This window comes from Suricata suricatta, chromosome 12 (assembly GCF_006229205.1).
Source record: "Suricata suricatta isolate VVHF042 chromosome 12, meerkat_22Aug2017_6uvM2_HiC, whole genome shotgun sequence".
NCBI classification, from domain to species: Eukaryota; Metazoa; Chordata; class Mammalia; order Carnivora; family Herpestidae; genus Suricata; species Suricata suricatta.
The window spans coordinates 81,060,410-81,082,075 of record NC_043711.1 but is presented as its reverse complement, the minus strand read 5'-3'; the positions used below and the strand labels follow the sequence as shown (position 1 = coordinate 81,082,075).

General features: G+C 42.2%; 1 protein-coding gene across 6 annotated transcripts in view; it reads right to left on the bottom strand.

The window, feature by feature from the left end:
* Nucleotides 1-21,666, bottom strand: part of ASXL1 (ASXL transcriptional regulator 1) — a 96,149-nt gene that overhangs the window by 52,464 nt on the left and 22,019 nt on the right. For 4 of the 6 annotated variants that reach the window (XM_029916904.1, XM_029916907.1, XM_029916909.1 and 1 more), the window contains exons 1-4: nucleotides 21,569-21,660; nucleotides 16,106-16,188; nucleotides 15,049-15,051; nucleotides 13,578-13,686 (exon numbers count right to left, since the gene is read on the bottom strand). In XM_029916904.1, coding sequence (XP_029772764.1) covers nucleotides 13,578-13,686; nucleotides 15,049-15,051; nucleotides 16,106-16,188; nucleotides 21,569-21,625 — 252 coding nt within the window. In that variant the 5' untranslated portion in view covers nucleotides 21,626-21,660. Of the gene's footprint in view, nucleotides 1-13,577; nucleotides 13,687-15,048; nucleotides 15,052-16,105; nucleotides 16,189-21,568; nucleotides 21,661-21,666 lie in introns of those variants that run through there. The other 2 variants (XM_029916906.1, XM_029916905.1) reach the window with 2 other exon arrangements.

Sequence of the window (21,666 nt, the reverse complement as noted above, 5' to 3'; positions counted from 1 at the left end):
TATCCAAAATGAAGCACCAAGGGAAAAGACCGGAAAAAGAGCCTCAGTGATCTGTGGGATGATATAAAGTGGTCAAACATACATATATCCCAGAAGAAACAAGAAAACAGGGGAAAATTTAAAGAAATCATGGTTAAAAATACTTCAGATCTGACCCACAGATCTGAGTTCAAATTGTGAAAATCTAGGATACAGAGAAAAATTTTTAAGTCTGCAAAGAGAAAAAAGGAACAAATGTAAGAACTGTCACAAACCTCAGAAACAATGCAAACCAGAAGACCAAGGACTGGCATCTTGAAATGCTGAAAGGGAAGGGCGCCTGGGTGGCTCAGTGAAGCCTCTGCCCTTGGCTCAGGCGCTCAGGGTTGGTCAGTTGGAGGCCCGTGTAGGGGTCTCGGCTGTCAGCGCAGAGCCCGCTACAGATCTTCTGACCCCCTCTCTCTCTGCCCTTGCCCTGCTCACCGTCTCTCACAGAAATAAAAGTAAATTTGTTTAAAAAACTTGAAATGCTGAAAGGGAGATACAAAAACAACTTTACCCTTAGAAATCAGTTATCTAGCTAAAACATCCTTCAAGGCAAAATAAAGACTGTCCTACAAAGAAAAGCTGAGCGAACCAGTCACAGCAGACCTGCACTACAAGTGTGAATACAGGTTTTGCCGGAGGAAGGAAATGGTAACAGATGGAAACTCAGAAAATGAAGGAATAAAGAACTCCAAAAATGGTAAACATGGGTAAAAATAACATTTCTCCCCATTTAAAAAAATGTTTTAAAGAACTGTTTAAAGCAAAAGTAATAATAATGTTTTACAAAATGTAGGAAGTAAAACGTATGAAAACAGCACAAAGGCTAGGAAGGGGTAAGTGCAAAAACAGCATCATAAGAATCTTGTATTTCACGTGAAATGCTGTAATACTATTTAAAGGTCATCTGTGGGGGCGCCTGACTGGCTCAGTCAGTTGAGCATCTGACTTCGGCTCAGGTCATGATCTCATGATTTGTGAGTTCCCATCAGGCTCACTGCTATCAGCATGGAACCCACTTAGGATCCTCTGTTCCCCCACCCCTCTGCCCCACCCCCCTGCTCACTCTGTCTGTCTCAAAATACATAAATAAGCTTAAAAAATAAAAGTAGTCACAAAGAGGAAACAATACAAATGTCCATCAAGTAAGAAATGGATAAGCAAATGTGGTAGACCCACACAATGGGACTTTATTCAGCAGTAAAAAAGAACCAAACTGTTGATACACATTACAAGACAGCTAAATCTCAAAGACCTCATACAAAGTAAAGGAAGCCAACACCCCAAGGGCTGCATCATGTATGATTCCATTTATATGACTACAGAGACAGAAAACAAATCAATGGCTGCAGGAGCTAGGGTGGAGAGACGAGCAGATTAAAAAAGGCCATGGGGGAAGTTTCTAGGGTGATGGTACTGCTCTATATGCTAATTATGAAGGTAATTTTGTCTGTCAAACTCAAAGGACTATAGCCTAAAAAAGGGTGAATTTTATTGTACATAAATGTAGAGCTGAATTTTTAGGGAAGAAAGAAGCATGTGCGCATCAACAGTTACTGGAGCAACTGCGGTAAGGCCGCTATAGCATCCCTTTAAATAGCCCAATAAAATGTCAAGACGAATGTGAACTAAAAAAAAAATCAAAAAATTTTTAAAAGCTTCACAGAACTGTACATTACTATATCAAAACAGGTGAATTCTACTGCATGTAAATTATAATTTAAAAACAGGAAGAAAAGCACAAAATCCTATTTTACATCGCGATACTTGAGGTGCGAGGCAACAGGAATTCTCACACAGCACGGAAGGGGCGAACATTCATATGGACAGCCACTCGGAACACCAGCTGCACTTCTAGGAATGCCGATCAGGTGCAAACGGTCCCACTCCCAGCAGCACACACGCCCTGCAGAAGCTCCTCCGCACGCGCACCGGGACGCACGCAGGGAAGCACTCAGTGCAGCAATGTCTGTTACAGGGAGAACCAGAAACCACCCAAGAGGAGAAAGGACAAATAAATCATGGTATATTCAAGACAGCACATGGCAGAGAATGTGATGTATGTCAATTAAATGCATCAGCACATTTCAAGCTCAGAAATGATAAGCAAAAGCAGCAACTCAGAGGAAAACACAGGATTCCATTTACATAAAGATTTAATTTTTTTTTTTATTTTTGAGACAGAGAGACAGAGCATGAGAGGGGGAGGGGCAGAGAAACAGGAAGACACAGGATCCCAAGAAGGTCCCAGGCTCTGAGCTCTGAGCTGTCAGCATAGGGCCCAACGTGGGGCTCAAACCCACGAACGTGAGATCATGACCTGAGCCAAAGTCGGAGGTTTAACGACTAAGCCACCCAGGTGCCCCTACATAAAGATTGTTTTTAGGGGCACCTGGGTAGTTCAGTTGGCTAAGTGTCTGAATTCGGCTCAGGTCATGATCTCACGGTCCGTGAGTTGAAGCCTGGCATCAGGCTCTGTGCTGACAGCTCAGAGCCTGAAGCCTGCTTCAGAGTCTGTGTCTCCCTCCCTCTCTCTGCCCTTCCCCCACTCATGCTCTGTCTCTCTCAAAAATGAATAAACATTGAAAAAAAATTTTTAATTAAAAAAAAGATTATTTTTATATTTTCTTTTAATGTTTCTTCTTTATTTTGAGAGACAGAGAAAAACAGCACAAGCAGGGGAGGGTCAGAGAGAGAGGGTGACACAGAATCTGAAGACAGGCTCCAGGGTCTGAGCTAGCTGTCAGCACAGAGCCTGATGCGGGGTTCGAACACACGAACCATAAGATCATGACCTGAACCGAAGCCGGACGCTTGACCGACTGAGCCGCCCAGGCACCCCAAATAGATTATTTTTAAAAGGCATGTTCGTTCAGCAGCATATAGCTGTAGGTAAACCTAGAAACAAAAGCAAGGGAATAATTAACATGGAAACTGGAATATCGGTTATCATAGCAGGAAGAAAAAGGGATGTGCTCAGAGACTTCATAGAATGTAAAGGACATTCTGCTCCTGAGCTGACTTTTGGCTATTCTTTAAAACAACACAAACTTTGTATATACTCTCTTTACGTAAACTGTGTACTCCACAGGGGCACCTGGGTGGCTCGGGTGGTTAAGCTCCCAACTTTGGCTCGGGTCATGATCTTGTGGTTCATGAGTTCAAGCCCCACATCAGGCTCTGTGCTGAAAGCTCAGAGCTTGGAACATGCTTCAGGTTCTGTGTCTCTCTCTCTCTCTGCCCTTCCGCTGCCTGCTCGCACTCTATCTCTCAAAAATAAATAAACATTCAAAAAAATTTTTTAATTATGTACTTCACAAAAAAAGAGTAAAGACAATATATTCGCAAAATAATATACACCATGCCCAGTAGATCTTATACACATGTTCTACTAATATAAAACATCTCTCTGTTAGACCACTGCAGAAAATCAAAAGAAAGAAAATAGCATGGCTTGTTTTCATTCCAAGACAGAACAACGTTTGAAATCAAAATATCACGGATACATCACTTATGAATACAGATGTAAAAATCCTAAGTAAATGATTCATCCTAAATCCAGCAATGTATGTTTAAAAAGAAAACCATGTCGAAGTGACATTTATCCTAGGAATACAAGGATGTTTGAGCACTGGGGAAAAAAAATCTGTTAACAGAATTCACTGTATTATCTAATTAAAAGAAATAAACTATGAGACATTTATACACATATTTATTAAGAGAAAAGAGTAACTACAATTAAAAACCCCTCCCCCTAGCAAAGTTTGTGCTGGTCAAAGGAGACAGACAATAACGAAAAGCAAAATACACACTTAGTATCAGGCAGTTACAAATACCAAGTGGAAAACCACAAGGCAGGGAACAGGGGAGTGCTAAAGGGTGTGGAGGGATTAGGGTACAATCCGAGCAAGACTTGAAGGAGCCGTGGGAGGAAAGCATGCACATACTTGGGGCACAAGCATGGCCGACAGCCGAAGCGGCGAGGACAAAAGCCCTGAGAGAACAGTGGCAGCATGTTCAAGGACCACCAGGGAGGCCACTGTGTTTATCCAGCAGAGTGACCCAGGAGAAGAGAGTAAGAAGAAAGCGGATGAGAGTGCGTGCGGAGGCAAATCCTGTAAGAGCACTACAAATGACTCCAAGGATTTTGGCCTTGACCCTACGTGAACAGGAGAGAGGATAAACCCTGGAGAGTTTTGAGCAGAGGAATGAATGACATGATCTAACACAAAAAATAAAAATAAAAACATTCCTGACTCCAGTGCTGAGGAGAGTGGCAAGAATGGAAGCAAGGAAACAACCAGGAAGTTAGTATAATAATCTAGATAAGATAGATAATGGTGGTTTAAAGTGGGGGGGGTGGTAGTGGGGAGATGGGACATATTCTGAAAGTTAGGCAAACAGGATTTATAGATGATTACAATGCCATGATAGCAAAAGAAAGGAGTCAAGAGAACTCCAAGGTTTCTAACCTAAGCAACTTAAAATATAGAATTCCCCCAATTGATTTAGGCCAAAAAAAAAAAAAAAAAAAAGGTGAAACAGGTTTGAGGTGGGAAAATCCTGAGATGGGTTTCCTACATGTTAATTTTGAAATTAGTATCCAAATAGAGATACTGAAAAAGCAATTTATTTATTTGGTTTTTTTTTTTTAATATTTTACTTATTTTTGAGAGAGAGAGAGAGACAGCACGAACAGAGAGAGAGGGAGACTCTGAATCTGAAGCAGGCTCCAGGCTCTGAGCCCAATACGGGGCTTGAACCCACAAACGGTGAGATCATGACCTGAGCTGAATTCGGAAGTTTAACTGACTCAGCCAGCCAGGCGCCCCTGAAAAAGCAATTTAATAGATACAAATTTGACGTTCAGGGGGAAATATCCAGGGTGGAGATATAATCTGGAAGTTTTCAGTGACAAAGAACCAGAGAAGCAAAGGAAACAAGTCAGCAAAGAAAGATGATATCTAAATTTTGCAGAGGGAGGTACTGAAAAGAACCAAGTAGATTCATCCCCGGAATTCCAGACGGCTCAGATTTTAAACCAGGTACTAAGGCAGACAAAGGTGAGGTATGGGACTGAGAACATGAGAACTGCTTAATCTGCGTCAGGAGGAGACAGACGCCCTTAATCTAGCGCCATGCATTTAAGCAAGAACCGCTCCCAACGCTGCACCAGACAAGGGAAGCCACAAAGCCACCATGCACTGAACTCCGCAAGAGCATGGCTTTTAAATAAAGAACAGGCCCTCAACCAAGACCATCAGACATGGGAGTAAGGCATATGGGGTGATAAATGACGCACACTAAAGTATATACCCATGGAAAAGACCCTAAAAGCTTCCAGAGACAGGCAGTAGAACAAGGGGGCACATATAGATGATCAGGAATCAATATGGCACTTATTTTCAAAACCAACACTGGCCTACTTTTTTCTCCTAAGAAAATAAAGCTTACATTTTAGAGATTTTCAAATACTTTATTCCACGGAAAAGAGATCCTGGTAATCATTCCACATTATGTATTTCAATTTTGATACTAACAATTACTATCCTGAACCAATTCAACTGTTTGGCATAGAGAACTGCTACCAGTCAAGTAGTAATGATCTCCTTCCATGTGTCTTCCCACTACATTTACCCAACATTTACTGAGCCCTTCCTATGACAGATGATGAGGCTATCTTGAGGCCAAGAACAAAATAATGCAGATTCTCTACCCCAAGGTCTAGTCAGGAGAGACTCCACAATCAATCACCTAAATAATTATATAATCATAGATGTGTTAAGTGTCAAGTCAAGTTCGGGGCACAAGAGGAAAATCCAGTTTAGTGATACAGCTCCTGAGGAATGGACACTTGGGACCTACAACCAGGGAAAAGCAGAAGAGAGTTCCAAATGGGAGACCCTAACACTGGAAAGAACTTAAGGCCTTCAAAGAATGGAAAGAAGGGCAGTGTGGCTGAGCAAAGTTCAGATGTTTTTGATAAATGTCATGGGAAACCACTGCCAGGCACTGAAAAGACATACGTCATGGTCAAATTATGTTTAAAAAAAAAAAAGTCTCTCCAGCTACTGTGTGGAATATCAAGGAGCAAAGCGAATGCTGAGGGGACAAAAGTGAAAGCAAGGGGCTCAGACAAGAGCTGTTTCAGGAGCCAGCACATGAGGACAGCTTAAACTCAGGTGATGGGCAACGGCAACAGACATCAAAAAAAGTACAAGAAGTTAGAAGAAGAAAAATTGTCCCAATCTAATTTACCCAAGAAAAGCTGGCTCAGGGAGTCAAAGAGAAGACTAAAACAGAAGGGATTTGCTGATGCATAAAGGCACACATGTGAAACCACACCTAGTCAAACGTAATCAAAAAAGCATCTTCCAGAACAGAAACATAGACATCTTTTTTGTTCCCCATCTCTTTCCTGCCTCATGATGCACAAAGAATTTTAAAATGCTCCGCAAACACTTGAAAACCAACTCATCTTGTCAAAACCTCCTAGGCCTGCCCCCCATGTGTTGATACTTATCTGTCAAATAACCACAAATTTGACTTGGTTCCATTTAATTAAACTCTCTCGGACTGCCTCCGCATTAGTACGGGAATAGAAGTATTTACATTTCAAAAAGGCGAATGATGCATTCATAGGTCTAACAGGAGAGACCTGGCAGGGGACCATGGGGAGAGGAAGGGGGAAAGAGAGCGGGGACGGGTGAGGAACACAGATTAAGGGAGACTACTGAATACTGGAGACGAACCCGTGGACTGAAAGGGGAGGGGGAGAGGGGGTGATGGTCATGGTGGGGGGCACTTGTGGGGAGAAGCACTGGGTGTTATATGGAAACTAATTTGACAATAAACTATTATTAAAATAAAAGAAATTATGGATAGTACTTAAACACAAACAAACAAAAAAAAAAAGGCGAATGAGAAATATGGTGCCTGTCTGGAATACAGTTAGCACTCAAACATCAGTTTCCAACTTTTCTTCCAGACTTAGCTAAACTAGAAGCAGCAACTTTCTTAGACTAAACAAGCTCCTCAAATAACTCTCCCAAAAAGTCTGATCTGAAGGGTTGAGAGAAGAGATCATACTCCCAGTTTTCATATTGGCTGGCCCAAAGAAAAGTGTGTATTTTCAAACACCGTCCCAAGGAAGCCTGGCGCACGTACAATTTCCTCATGTTCCTAGAACCCCAGTGCCTTACAATCACACTTTAAAAGTATAATTCTTTTGTTTTAAAAATACACATTACTCTAGCAACCCTGAAATTATCGTCCTGCCCATCCCCTGAGCGACCACAAAATCACTGCGGTGGCAGTGCTTTTGAAACCTCTGGTACCTGACCTTTACCACACTTTATTATTACAGGGCTTTGAACTTCAGGAAGTAGGACAAAAGGTAGCTCATCTCTTAAACATCAAACCAGAGTTTGACCAGGGCTCCAAAAACAATCAAGTCCTCTCTTCTCTCTGCGCTGGCTTGGAATCCTGTCAAACAACAGAATACCCCTTTTTCCACAGGCAGATCCAGACATCCCTTGAGAATTATTCAAACAAATAAGAAACCTTTTACCAACTCGGGTCAAAGCCTCCATCGAAACCAAACTGCTGTTACTATTAACCAGGACAAATGGCACCGGTCTACTAACTGGGCCTTCTGTGCAGGCCTCCTACAGTTCAGAGTGAACAGGGCTCGCAATAAAACGGTCTGCCTCCAGTAAATACCAAATGCATCACAAAGGAACAAGGAAAAAAAAATTATTCCATGCTGACTTACTTTTCACACAAAATAGTCTAGATGCTAGAATGTGAGCACAGGAAGGATCTTTACTGATTTTTCACTCTAGGAAGTTTTCAACAGAGTTCCATGGTCTGGGAAAGATCCTTGAGTACCTGGGACATGGAGTGGGGACAGTACAACCCACAAGAGTGGAGAAGGTGGGCCCTCATGTATGTTTCAGCCAGAGCAGTTTCATAGCTTCTATTTGCGCTTTCATGACATAAAAGGTTTTACACCTGAAGTATTTAACAAATGATCCATTTCAACTCCTGAGCATTAGAGACAAAGAAGTATAAACAGAGATGTTCAGTAAGACCTGAGATGCTCGATGCCAGGCACCAGACCTTGCCTCCTAGTCCGGTCCTCTTACTATCACCATGTACCACTTATCCTCGCATAGAAAAGAACCCCTAGGATCAGAAATGCCAATGTAATTAATGCAGAGTAGAAATTCAACCAGCCATAACTAAAGACTCACATTTCAGGATGTGAAAAGCTACTTTAGTAGCCAAACAATTATAAAAATTTTCACAGAAGAGAATAAAACTGACATTTCAAGAAATATCAAAGAACTCACAAGTTGCTTCAAAAAGATGAAATGACCAAAGGTCATACAACCTTTAGAGTAATTCTTTTCTCTAAACTGGCATAATGAAAAGAACTTCAACTCAAAACATGGGGGGCCCTGGGTTCTACTCCCCCAACTTGGCCACATGCATTTGTCACACAGATGTATAATCATGGATAAATTATTTAATCTGCTAGACGCTCTGTCTTCTATCTACAAAATGAAAATGAACTCGATGATTTGAGAGCCTTTCCTACACTAAAATTCTAAGATTCTAAGCATTTAAGAAATCATATATTTGATAAGGCTAACACAGACTATCAAATACATTGTCTTAAAATGTCACTACCATTTTAAATGAAAGTAGAATTTTTTTTTCTAATAAGCAGGATGATCAAAGTTCAAAACTCTAAAAGTAATAACATCATATCTAAAACATACCTAAAATGTTTAAACTGCTTCTAATGGCTCAGTTTCTGCCTTCAGCAATTAAGAGGAACCAGATTATGGCCATAGTCTGGGACAGATTTATTTCTAGTGTCAGCAGATTCTTTGACAGATTTATGTAGAACTGCTCTAAAGAGGGCAAGGGGAAAGAAGGAGGAGGGTTCTTGGAAGTCGACTTGCTGAGCAAAAGAAAATATAACCCAAAATATGCATATTCTATAATAAAACTCATATGAAAGAAAGATGAATTACAGGGAGAACTAACTAGCTAAGGTTTTGATGATACCATGATCTACTTTTCAACTAGCCAATGCTCACCAAGTACCTGTTATGTGTTAGAGACAGGAGATACTGTGAAAACAAAGTCCTTGCACTTAGACACTAGTACTGAGAGACTATCAATAACCAAGTAACCAAACCAACAAGGTAATTTCTGATACTGACAGGGCTATGAAACAAATAAAAACCCTCCTAATGCTGTAGCATTAGACGGGTAGGGATAACTTTCCTGAAAAGATATTTTTGGATTAAGAACCAAAGGACAAAGGGGTAGCCTGGTAGCTCAGTCAGTTATGTGTCAGACTTTAGCTCAGGTCATGATCTTACAGCTTGTGGGTTCGAGTGCCACATCAGGCACGGCGCTGACAGCTCAGAGCCTGGAGGCTGCTTCAGATTCTGTCTCCATCTCTCTCACTCCGCCCCTCCCATGCTCGCACACTATCTCTCTCTTTCTCTCTCAAATATAAACAGTAAAAAAACAAACAAAAACAAAAAAACAAAGAAAACCACACAAAGGACAAGAAGTCAACATAGAGCTTTATAGCAGAAGGGGCAGCAAGTGCAAGGGGCCCTATGGTGGACACAAGTCTGGGGGTTTGAGAAACAAGGTGAAGACCAGGACGGCTTTAGTAAAATGACCAAGGGAAAAGTACCAGGACAACCCATCACAGAGTAGACCAGGGCCAGACACAATAGTGACATGATGTAATCTGCTTTGCTTAATTTATTTATTCACTTATTATTTTGAAAGAGAGCATGCAAGCATGCCCGTATGGGAGGGTGGTGGGGAGGGAGGGGAGAGGGAAAGAGAATCGTAAGCAGGCTCCACGCTCAGCACAGAGGCTGACAAGGGACTCGATCCCACAATCCTGGGTTCACAACCTCAGCAGAAATCAAGAGTCTGATGCTTGACCAAATGAGCCACCCAGGTGCCCTGTGAGTTGCATTTTTGAAAGACCATGTTGCTCTCTGTGCACGTATCAAAAATCAAATCAAAATGTTCTCTGAGATTGTCTGTCAAATGATAGACTCCATGATCTCACTGTATCTAAGTCTAGACTTACTTCACTCGTTCTTTTGGTATTTAACGGTAACATAAATAGCTTTAAAACTGCTCTGTGTATGGAGCTGTACGTGAATATTTAATTGTAGTTACATAAATAACATTGTGAGGCTGCAATAATTATTGTTCTTTCTTCCTCCATTTGCTTCCTTTCTTTTATTTGCAAACTGGATTTTAATGGATGAATACTTCAAGTGTAGTCACCGATTTATCAAAAAGATTTTTTTTATACTTAAAAAATATTCTACATATTATAAAGATTGAACCAGGCTTGTTAATTGGGCTAAAAGACCCTGAAGGGTGAGCCCTATATCTTACACAAGGTATAAAAGTGCAAATAGCCCTAAGTAACAAAAGTGATGTATCACTGTGAGATTCATTCCACAATGAAACTGAATGCTATTCACATGACTGCAATTATGCCTGACAGTAAGTACTGTAAAGACCAACACAGGCAACGCTCACCAGTGACACAACCACCAAGTCACAAAATCACAGTAGTAGTTCAGCATCAAAGTCCAAAAATGTAGACTACTACAAAGGAGCTCAGAGTGACTTTATAAGAACAAGGAAGGGGCACCTGGGTGGCTCAGTCAATTAAGCGTCCAACTTTGGCTCAGGTCATGATCTCACAGTTCAAGGGTTCGAGCCCCGCGTTGGGCTCTGTGCTGACCGCTCAGAGCCTGGAGCCTGCTTTAGATTCTGTGTCCCTTTCTCGGTCTGCCCCTCCCCTGCTCATGTTCGCATGCTCACGCGCTCCCTCTCTCACAAATAAACAAACACACCCTGAACGTGCCCGATCTCGTCTGATCTCGGAAAAATAAATAAACATTAAAAAAAAATAAAAATAAAGAACAAGGAATCCCAAGTGTAAAAAACAACATGAATCCTACCTCTAACCAATGATGGACGCTGACCACTGACTTCAGGAAAGGCTTAAGGAAAGCAATTCAAATCAAGAATTCAAAGCATGGATAAATGAAATCCATCCTTAAGGACTAGTTCTGGGGACTGATAATATAAAGTGTCAAATGACCATCACATTACCCAAAACTTTTATCAGAGAAGGAACTCTGTGCCACACCCTGTAAGACTCCAGCTTGTCAGTAAACCTTTGGGAATCACTGAATGTATCCAGAATGGAAAAAAAATTCCTGTTTTCCACGAAGTAGAAAAATCATATGGATAGATACAATTCTGACCTTGATGGTCCCATTAGAAGATATTTCCAAGCAGAGGACAGAAAATCCACAAGCTATTCTGCACGTGCTTTTTTGTGACACACAAAACTTAGGCAAAGAAAATGGCACAGGATTTCAGAGGTGTCACTAGAATCTTCCAAAGAAAAAATGAGAAATGTAATTAAATAACTTGTGCCTTCCTGTCCCTTATTACAGGCAAGACCCAGACCAAACTACCACCATACACCCACACCCCATCACTTCCAGCCTTTACTGTGGAGGGGCTTTGTACTACAACCCGGAACAGTGCGCATGATCTGACAGTGCAAACAGAAAGAGGCCAAGATTTCTACACTTTTATTAGTCCTTTAAAAATGTATTTAATTCCATAAGATGACTGACCTGAACTGAATAGAGTATTTGAGGAAAACAGTATTTGGGGAACCAAGAACAATTTGAATATGGATTATATATTAAATATTACTGTATCAATGTTAGTTTTCTTAAATGTGATTATGAAGTTATGGTTACACAGAATAATGTACTTGCTCTTAAAATATACATTCTATTTAGAGGTGAAGTACCAGTTCTGGCTAAAACCTGCAAATGGTTTGGGGGTGCTGGGGGGAAGGCAGATATATGCAGAAAAGAATAAAGCAAATGCAGCCAAGTTAGACAAAACTCAGTTCCTACCCTGAAGGTGTTCATAGAAAAAGGTATTTCTCCTCCGACTTAAAACAGAAAAATATGCCATCAACATTAATATTTGTAATATATAATACAATCATAATTATACATGCCTACGTACCATTACGTTACATATAACATCATATAATAAAAAATGCCATTAACAAACGATTGAAGATAACCTAAAGGAGCACTAAAAAGGCTATCATTTCTTGGGGCGCGTGGGTGGCTCAGTCGGTTGAGCCTCTGGCTTCGGCTCAGGTCAGATCTCACAGTCCGTGAGTTCCAGCCCCACATCTGGCTCCCTTCTGTCAGTGCAGAGACCACTTCTGTCCCCTGTCCCTCTCTCTCTCTCTGCCACTCCCTCTCTCTGCCCCTCCTCTGCTCACACTCTCTCTCAAAAATGAACATTTAAAAAGAAAAGAAAACTAAAAGGGTAAAGTTTGTATGTAGACTATTGCAATTTAAAGCCACATTATGGACACAGTAAAAGGGTCAGCATCAGGGGTGCCTGGGTGGCTCAGTCGGTTAAGCATCTGGCTTCAGCTCAGGTCATGATCTCATGGTTCGTGGGTTCGAGTCCCACATCGGGCTCCTGCTTCAGATTCTGTGTCTCCCTCTCTCTCTCTCTGACCCTCCCCTGCTCGTGCTGTCTCTCTCTGTCTCTCAAAGATAAATAAAAAACAGGGAAAATTTTTTGAAAAAAAAAAAAGGGTCAGCATCAAATTTTCCGTTTCTTCATCAGCAGGTCATCTTATGCCTAAATCAGGTCAGCATACTACAGCCCCAGGACAAATCTGGCCCTCTCATAGTCTCTAAAAATAAAGTTTTATTGAAACACAACCTGGTCTATGGCTGCTTTCCTACTACAATGGCAGAGGTGAATAACTATGAGAAAGATAGTATGATCCCCAAAACCTCAAATATTTATTATCTGGCCCTCTACAGAAAGCATGTCAACCCGTGGTTTAAATGATAGCCATATAAGCTAGACTCCTTAGCACAGTAAGCAGCATGTCAGTCTCCTAAATGATAGCCATGTATATCACAAGTAATAAATAATTAGCCTGTTCATTTCAGCTCTATTTAAGCCTTCTTATGATCTCTAGCTGATTTAAGTTCTCTTCCTTTGTAATTAGCATCACTTAGAAAATACTAATGAGTTTTTGAATTTCCACAAGTATGTTCACATGTCAGTTATTTTCCAGAGTAGGTCTTATTTTAGCTGCCCAGTAATCTATCTTTCACAATACTATTGCAAACCCCTAATTTAAGCACATTTGCCATCACCCCCACACATACGTATCCCTCTACTGCACACAATCTGCTAAGACACAGACAAGGAAAAGATGCATATAGACAAAACAGCTGCCTGACAGGAGGAAGTAATTCCTAAAACCCTGTACGGCCAGAACGTCTCGAAGTGCCACTTGGGACCAACAGAATCAGAATCACCTGCCTGCTTATTAGAAATGCAAACTGCTGGGCCTCAGCCCAGACCTACCAGGTGACTTACACTAAAAGTTTAAGAACAGAGTCGCTATTACTTACCTTGAGTGTGAAAAGGCTGATTCGGCCAGGCAGTTTATAAAATAGCCCTTCTCCTCCTCTTGAATTGGAATGTAGCATGGCATTGAGACATGCAAGAGGGGATGTCCCACTGTGAAAACATACAAGGATGGATGAGGGTTATATAAATCTAACTGCCTACCTATTCAAAGATCTAAAACCCCCTAACCTGTTCTCAAACCAAGAAAAAGCAGATCAAGAAATACAGCAGAAAGAACCCATCACAACAATTCCATGTCGAAAGCAGTAAAAGAGCAATAAATGAAATTCCCATCAGTCACACCTAGATAGGACATGTTATGGGATTCCCTTGTTCCACACCTGACACTTCCTTAGTGCCTTTGACAATACCAACCAAGTTCTCAAGAGACTTAGAAAAAGTACACAATGACTGTTCAAGTTCAGAGTTTTTTTAAAAAACATATTAGCCAGTATTTTTATTGAATTTTAATGTTAATTAAAAACAAAACTGTTTCCTCGCCTCTGTATCCCAACGTGTACATCTCACGCTCAGAAGCTGCCACATAACATTACTGACACAAAGACCACAGAATCAACGGCAGTGTCCCAAGAAAAGCACACCTTTTCCTCCCTAGTTAAATATTTTCTAGTAAGCACACAAAAGAGGAGGATTTCATTTGCTTTTCCTCCGTTCTCAAGGGAAGAGGATGGGTTTTTTTCCCTAGATCTACCCAGGAGCCATCACTTAAATTGGAACATAAAAAGAAAAGTAAGTCAAATGGATTTGGTACCAAATAATGCTCAAACACTAAACAAAAAAAATAAAAAAGAAAGAAAAGAAAAAGAAAATAAAGATTGTTAAGATATTTCACAGTCCCTGCTACAATAGTTGCTTCCAAAACAATGATAACTGATTTGGAGGCTACTTACTGAATCTTAAAATAGAAGGGCTATCAAAAACACACACAAACATCCATTATTAATATTAATGGAGTTTGGCACTGGCATGTTAGTGCTAGGGTTCATGTGAGCACCTTCTCTGCCCTCTCCTCAGTATGTTAAAAAATATAGAAAGATCTTAAGTAAAGCCTCTTAAGATTTTTCAGAACCAGGGGCCTTAATTTATGCAGTGTTAAAAATAAATTCTGAGTCTAAAAAAGCCATTAAAAAAAAACCTATTACTTATTCTGCTTTGGAACACACTGGCTGCTAAAAAAAAAATGCTCACCAAGAACCAATCTCTAAAAGGAACCTTGTGCAGAATCTGGAGTATCCAGTGGGTGTGCTAGCGTCTCTGCTACAAGGGGGAACGGCATGCTGGGAGAGTCCTCCAGCAGAACACGGACTCCCACACACTAGACCTCCGTCTACAAATTACAGAGCTGCTCACTCATCACGAGCCACCATGACTGCTTCACTAATTCCTCTAAGAGCAGGGAGCAGAAACAAGTTAAGGTTCTCAATTTCATCTGTCCCAAAGGGACTAATTTACCTTCTATAGGTACAGTGGTCCAACAGCAGTGCAGACGGCAGCATGATGGGAAATAGCCCATAAAAACAAAAATAAAGCACGATTACAACACTACACAGTGCACAGGTACTATCTAAATGAATGTGATCTAGACAACCCTGGTCTTCCCTCCCCCACAAACGGTCAACTCAAGAATATTTGAACTGATGACTGGAAAGTGAAGATCTTTTGACCCTAAAAGGTCAATTTCAAGGTGCTAAAGCTTAACCAGCAAAAACATATGTTGTTTGTTCTAAGTCCCAAGAAGGGACACTGTGTTGTGCTTTCCTCTTCCATTTAAATTAAAAACAACAACAACAACAACAAAAAAAAACAGGCTGGGGTCAGAGCGAAGAGAGAAAAGGATTAAAGACAGCCACTGATTTGCATGCCTGCAAGTCCTCTGGTTTCTAACTTGTTGCTGCTTTAGGAAAAAGACATCACAGGAGACTGAAATCAAGGTCACTCTAAAATTTAGGATATTCCCTGTGATAAATGGCTAGAATCAATCGGGAAGGAAAAAAGGTCAGTCGGTGTGATAGTGATGAGACCACACTTCTTTAACCCTAAAATAAAGAGCTTCAGAGATGAAGAAAGGAGGGCAGAAAAATACAGAAAAAAAAGAAGCAAGTTTTAAACAAGACAGAGCCTATCAGGGTCTGCCCCTTCTCTATTACTGAAATGTGCAATAGAGGGTACAAAAGAAAACGTGCAGATTCCTTACACAAAGAACACATTCCGTGTCAAGATTTAAAGAAGGGCAAGAATAGGGAAAGCCGCTGCATCGCTAATGGAAACAAATGGGTCATCGCCCACTCCCACCCTCCACTCAGAGGAGACACAACCCAGGAGACAGCAGTTCAGTACCTGCCAGGCACGGGGCAGGAGGGGGAGAAGGCATCAGTGCACTTACTCACGTCCGTGTGTATCTACAGAAAGACACAAATCCTCCGAAACCCTCATGCTGAGCAGCAAGCACAAAACATTATTCAGTAAGTGCTGGCTGCTATTGTTTAAAAAAAAACCCAAAAACACAAACCTCATTTCCTTCAGTCCTTCTGCCTCTATGACCTGCAGAATCTGTTTTGGTGTCATTGGAGCATCCGAGTAGTTTTCTAGCACCTGAAGAAGAAATATAAATGTTCTGATTTCAGTGTGTAATTTCCGTTTATATCCATCAGTCTATATCACCGGCTACAGTTCCGCTGTGAGATACCACTGGTGACAATTTAGTCCTTCCATAGTTAAAATTACTTCGGGAACCGAATTACATATATATCTATCTAGTTGCTAAAAGTGACTGAAATTAGCATAAACAGTCTAATTCTTAATTCTAAAAACACATATCATCTTAGCATACATGCTATGGTACATGGGCGGGGCCTTAGCAACCCTGGTTACTGCCTAACCTCATGTTCACATGATAAAACCACAGAATACACAGGGCTATACAATAAATGACAAGGCAGAAACGCATTCAGATTTTCTTTCCCCAAGAAGTCTGTTTAGTAGCCATACTTCTAAGTGATGGTTCTACCATCCCTTGGTTGTGAAATCCTGGTGTTAACTGCCCCATTACATTTTGCCACTTGGCAACATGACGCTCTGATTCTGCATGATGGGGGCAGGTGAAGCAATGGGCAACCGGGCATCCCATTTATGTTAGCATCATCTGTAACAGGGCCACGGCTGCAGTTTCTTAGCGAGCAACTGCATGTCGAGCGAGCAGAGAAGATTCAGAAAGCTGTCCTTTTCGGGGAGAAAAAGAGGCTCCCCGGTAACTTTGTACCGTCTCTACCAGTAGCTGCTGAGGTGACTCCAAACCACACCAACGTTCTGCAGTCACTTTAACAACTGTAACAACTAAGTAGGCACTGCTTTGTCTCAAATAAGATGTAAAGCGAGAGGCCTGATAGGACTGCTGCTAAAGGCTCTCCCTCTGCAAGAACTTGAGCCCCTAGCACTAATGGAAGTCAAGCTTTGTAGAAGCAGGTGCTCAAAAAAAAGCCTCTATTTACCATGGCCCCATTGTTAACCTCTCTTTTCAAGTTTTACATTCTCTTCAGGTAGCATGATCACCTCTCACAGTTTCACCTACTGCCCATGTTGTGCTAACTCCCAAATATTTACCTCTAGCCTGTTTCTCCCACAGCTTCTGACCCAAACATTAAGCTCTGTACTGACATTCCCCCCTTGATCATCTGTTCTAATCTAACTGGCAACTCCAATTAATCTCCCCTCTTCCTCCATATTCCCTTCCTTGATTGACACTCTATCTACTCACCTAATGCAGAAACCAAGGCAGCACCCCACACTCTAACCTGTTCCCCAGTTCTTTTCCTGACCCAACACACAGCCCCTTCACGAATACTCCCGTAACCAGCCCTGCTTTCCTCAAATCCATTCCTCCTCCTCTGCCATCCTTCACTCAACAAACACATGAAATATTTACTTGTGCCAGGGACACTTCTAGGAATTCAATAGTAAACAAGACCAAATCCCAGCTACCTGCTATAGTCTGAGGTCAACCCAACAAAACAAACCTGCCCTCATCACTTTCCCACTTTAAACTCCTTCCAAAGCAACCTAACCACGTACGGCAAAAGCTGACACTTACAGAACCAGACAGACCTGGATTCAAATTCTAGCCTGCTAAACTTGGGCGAGTTACCTACTCACCCTGAGCCTAAGTTCCCTGACTTGTGATGGAAGGATACCGATGTCTTCCTCTAAGAATTGTTACACAGATTAGAGATTTAGGAAGGAAGTGCCTGTGGTGCCTGGCACATGAGGTCCTCAGAATCTGGTGCCTGCCTGTCTCTCCACCTCACTGCCAAACTGACACGCCGCAACTATGGTACTTCTCCCCAATTCCCACACTTCCACCCTGTGCACAAGCACATGTGCGTGCACGTGCAAACGACTGCTATTTCTTGTCACCAGTTCCTGCTAACATCCTCTGTGATGGCCCTAACTTCTGCTCACCCTTCAAGATTCAGCTTGGAAAGCACCTTCCTCCTGGAAGCCTTGTCTGATCCCTGCCAGGCAGAGTTAAATGTCTGTTTTCAGTGTGTTTATAATCCACAACACATATAATTTACCTTCCAAAGTAGGGCACTTGTGAGTGAAAAGGAGAAAGTAGTCAGAATTATGCCTGGACAATAAGCATGAACCAGGAGTGTGTTTATCACTTGTCCATCTATGATGGCACGTATCAAGCGTATAGTAAAATGCTACTCATGGGTCTAGACCTTCTCCATTCCCAGAGGACCATAAATAGGCTCCTCAAAGGCAAACCTTATCCACCTTTCTAAGAACCTAAGAGTCAAGTTAAGGAGTGTCGACTTGAACAAACCCTCAACAGACCCTTGTTACAAGCTGCCAAAGCTCACTGCCACGGTATCACTTCTTTGATACTAAATGTTAACTGAGCTAGTCAATTTCTGGGCCATAATTTTTGTAAAAAGAAGCATGACTCTGAAAAATCAGTTACCAATTATTTAAGCAGCAGTCGGGGTGAGCCTGAGAATCGAAGAAGACAGAGAAAACAAAATCTCTAAAAGGAAGTTACATCAAAAGATACAAAGTATTCGCTTTTATTATACTTGTATATGCCTCCAGCTTTTCGTACAAGAACAATTCAGCAGTGTTCTATTCCTAGTCTCTTTCTAGCACACTTAAAAAAAAAAGTATCTCTTCTCCTACTTCAAAGAGAAAAAAAAATGTTTGATGTAAGAATGGTCAGTCATGAATCAAAGTGAAAGATAAAGCGCACAATGAAGAGTTAGTTTCTCAGAGCCTGGGAGAATCCATCTAAGGACATTCAATTTAAAGGGAAATCCCCTTGGCTATTTCTCCCAAACAAATTTTTCCTAACAAGCAGGAGGATTTACACTACCCAACCCTCTAAGGTCTACCTCTTCTATCTAGAAAAGACAATACCACAGGTTTGAAAGAAAAGTATCTACTTCTCAACAACATAATTAACATCTGCAAAAATCAATCTCTTGAGGTCTACTATCCCACTGAACTTCTCCAGGAGTCCCTTCTTTCCTACCGAAGTAGTTTTTTAAGAGTTCCCAGGATCACTCCAACCACGAATCTAAGTGAGGTCAGAAGCAATATAAAACTGCCCCAAAGCAAGTGCATCTCATTGCCATGGCAAGCACTCCAAGTTCACCTGTCCGAAGAGTAGATTTAATCAACTGCCCTACCCTTAACAGCTTTCTCTAGTCAAGATACTCTCTGTCCAGTATAAGCTCTCACAAACTCTCTGGCATTCCATGCTGCAGCCATTTTCTTTACATGGGGAGAGAACTAAAAAGTTACCCTTCACCCACCACCAAATGGTCCCATCCGAAGGGACAGAAGATTCTAACCGAAAAATAAAGATATGCACAATTATATCATCATGTTTCCACAAATCTTTCACACGTTCAAGTAATTCCTAATTCCTATTATTCTTTAATGAAGAGCCACAGAACAAAAAAGAGAACAAAAAGAAAAAGAACTCGTATAATCAGACGTGAAGTTGAGCCAATGGTAAAACAGAAGTAGCAACCTTGGAGTTCAGATCCCATCACAGCAAGTTCAAGAACCTAAAGAGGCTTAACAGAACCGTGGACCCCAAATTCCTGAAGTCTTTCATCTGGTAAGAGCCAACAGAGCTTTGAGATAAACTTCAAAATTCCATCAGAATATAAAGGTCCTTTCACCTACCTCTAATGAGTAACTCTGGCAAGCAAATTTCCTTTTGGTGCCCAGAGTCATAAACACCTGCAGAACAGGAACTCAGAGGAGAATTTCAATGAACACCCAAGATTCAACCACGAAGAAAAAGACAGCAAGCGCATCCTTTGGCTCTCCCCTACTCTCCTTCAGGCCTCAATTTGGTTCCAGGTGAAGCAACACTAGAGAAATCCTAAAATTTCCAAGAGATCTCAAAGCCAGCCAAAGCCTTCAATTTTGCCCAAATCAAAAAATATTTAGGAATTTCAAAATCTTCAATCTTCATATGCCAAGCCAAAACAAATTAACTGAGGCAGGAGACTTCAGCACACAACCAATTGCTATTTCTGTTCCTTGAGCAACAAGTGCCTGGGGAAGACAACCGGAACACCTGCGAAAATTCTCCTATAAATCAAACCGCTCTAGCTCTTGGTACGTCAGTAACAGAGTTTTACACACTCTAAGTAAGAAGGTGTACCACACACAGGTCTGCAACAACGCTCAACACGCAGCCATCTCTTTGTCTGCACAACACCTTCCAGGCGGGAACCTCCCTTCCCAAAATAAAAGATTAGAAGAGAAAGCTTCATTCATCATTAAAAAGTCAACTATGGTAATTACATATAAACAACAGGGTGTCAGAGAGAAGTGTATGCTATCCACACTATAACCCTGCTATGTGACACTTGCGGAAGTGACATCTCTGGGAGAAGTATGAGTTATTACTATTGTCATCCGTAAAATGTTACGAGAACACATCTCACAGGGTCTTAGCTTTGTGGGTGCAAATCCAAAAGGAAGGTACCTCACTCACAAGTCCTCTGACGCTGGCTTCAAACACTCAAATTACTCTCTCCTTTGCTAAGTTCTCAGTGAGCAGCATCTCCAAACAGATACTTGGTCTTTGTCCAGCACTTCATATATATGTGCACCAGTACACTAACGGGTAGAGGACACGCACATACATTCCTTGCAAAGTAGAGTCAATTCTCTGCAGAGGGCCATTCTAGCTCCCGTCTGGCTTATGAAGTAAAACACTCTAGTCAGCGTTTCTCAAAGTGTGGTCCAGGGCCACCTGCACTACAGTCAACATAGGAACCTGATTAAAATGAAGATACTCAGACTCTACTCCAGAACCTCAGGTTCAGAAAATCTTAAGTAGGGCCGTAGGACAAGCATTCCTAAACACCTCCCAGATGTCCCAAAACACCAAAGTTTGAGAATCACTACTCAGGCTTCCAGCAGAGAGTAAGCACTTGCTTCCCTCCACACACCTGGTTTAGATTGGGAAAGCTCAAAATGCCCTCTCGCGTCATTAAAATTGGGGGTGTTTTCCCACCCCCTGGAGTCCTATACACCACCCCATTGCCCACCAGGAAGCGAAGGAGGAGCTTCCGACCCTTCCCGGAAACCTAACTCCCCCGAGTGCATAAACGAAGCTTCCCCAGACCCCCAGACGCTGCCAAATAATGGGGGAGGGGAAGCTGGGGCCCCGCCGCCCAGAGGGGGAGGAGTCGGACTGCCAGTTTGCCCCTACGCAGGAATTTAGGGGGTGGGGGGAACTGCAGAAAAAGGCGCCACATCCAACCGGCGGGAGACCTCTCCCCACCCAACGCTGGGCGTGGGGGGGGGGGGGTCCCGTTCCTAGAGGAATGGTGGCCCCGCCCCCTCCCTGCAGTGGGCAGGGCTTCGCCCCTCCCCCTCCCGGTGGAGGGGGCTCGACGACCCCACCCCCCGCGTCCCCCCACTGAGCCCCCAAGGCGACCCGCCTCACCAGGCGCGCGGCCTCGGCCCACGTGCGCTCCTTCTTCCTCTTCTGTTTGTCCTTCATCCTCCTCCTCCTCCCCGGCGGCGGCGGCGGCGGCGGCTCCA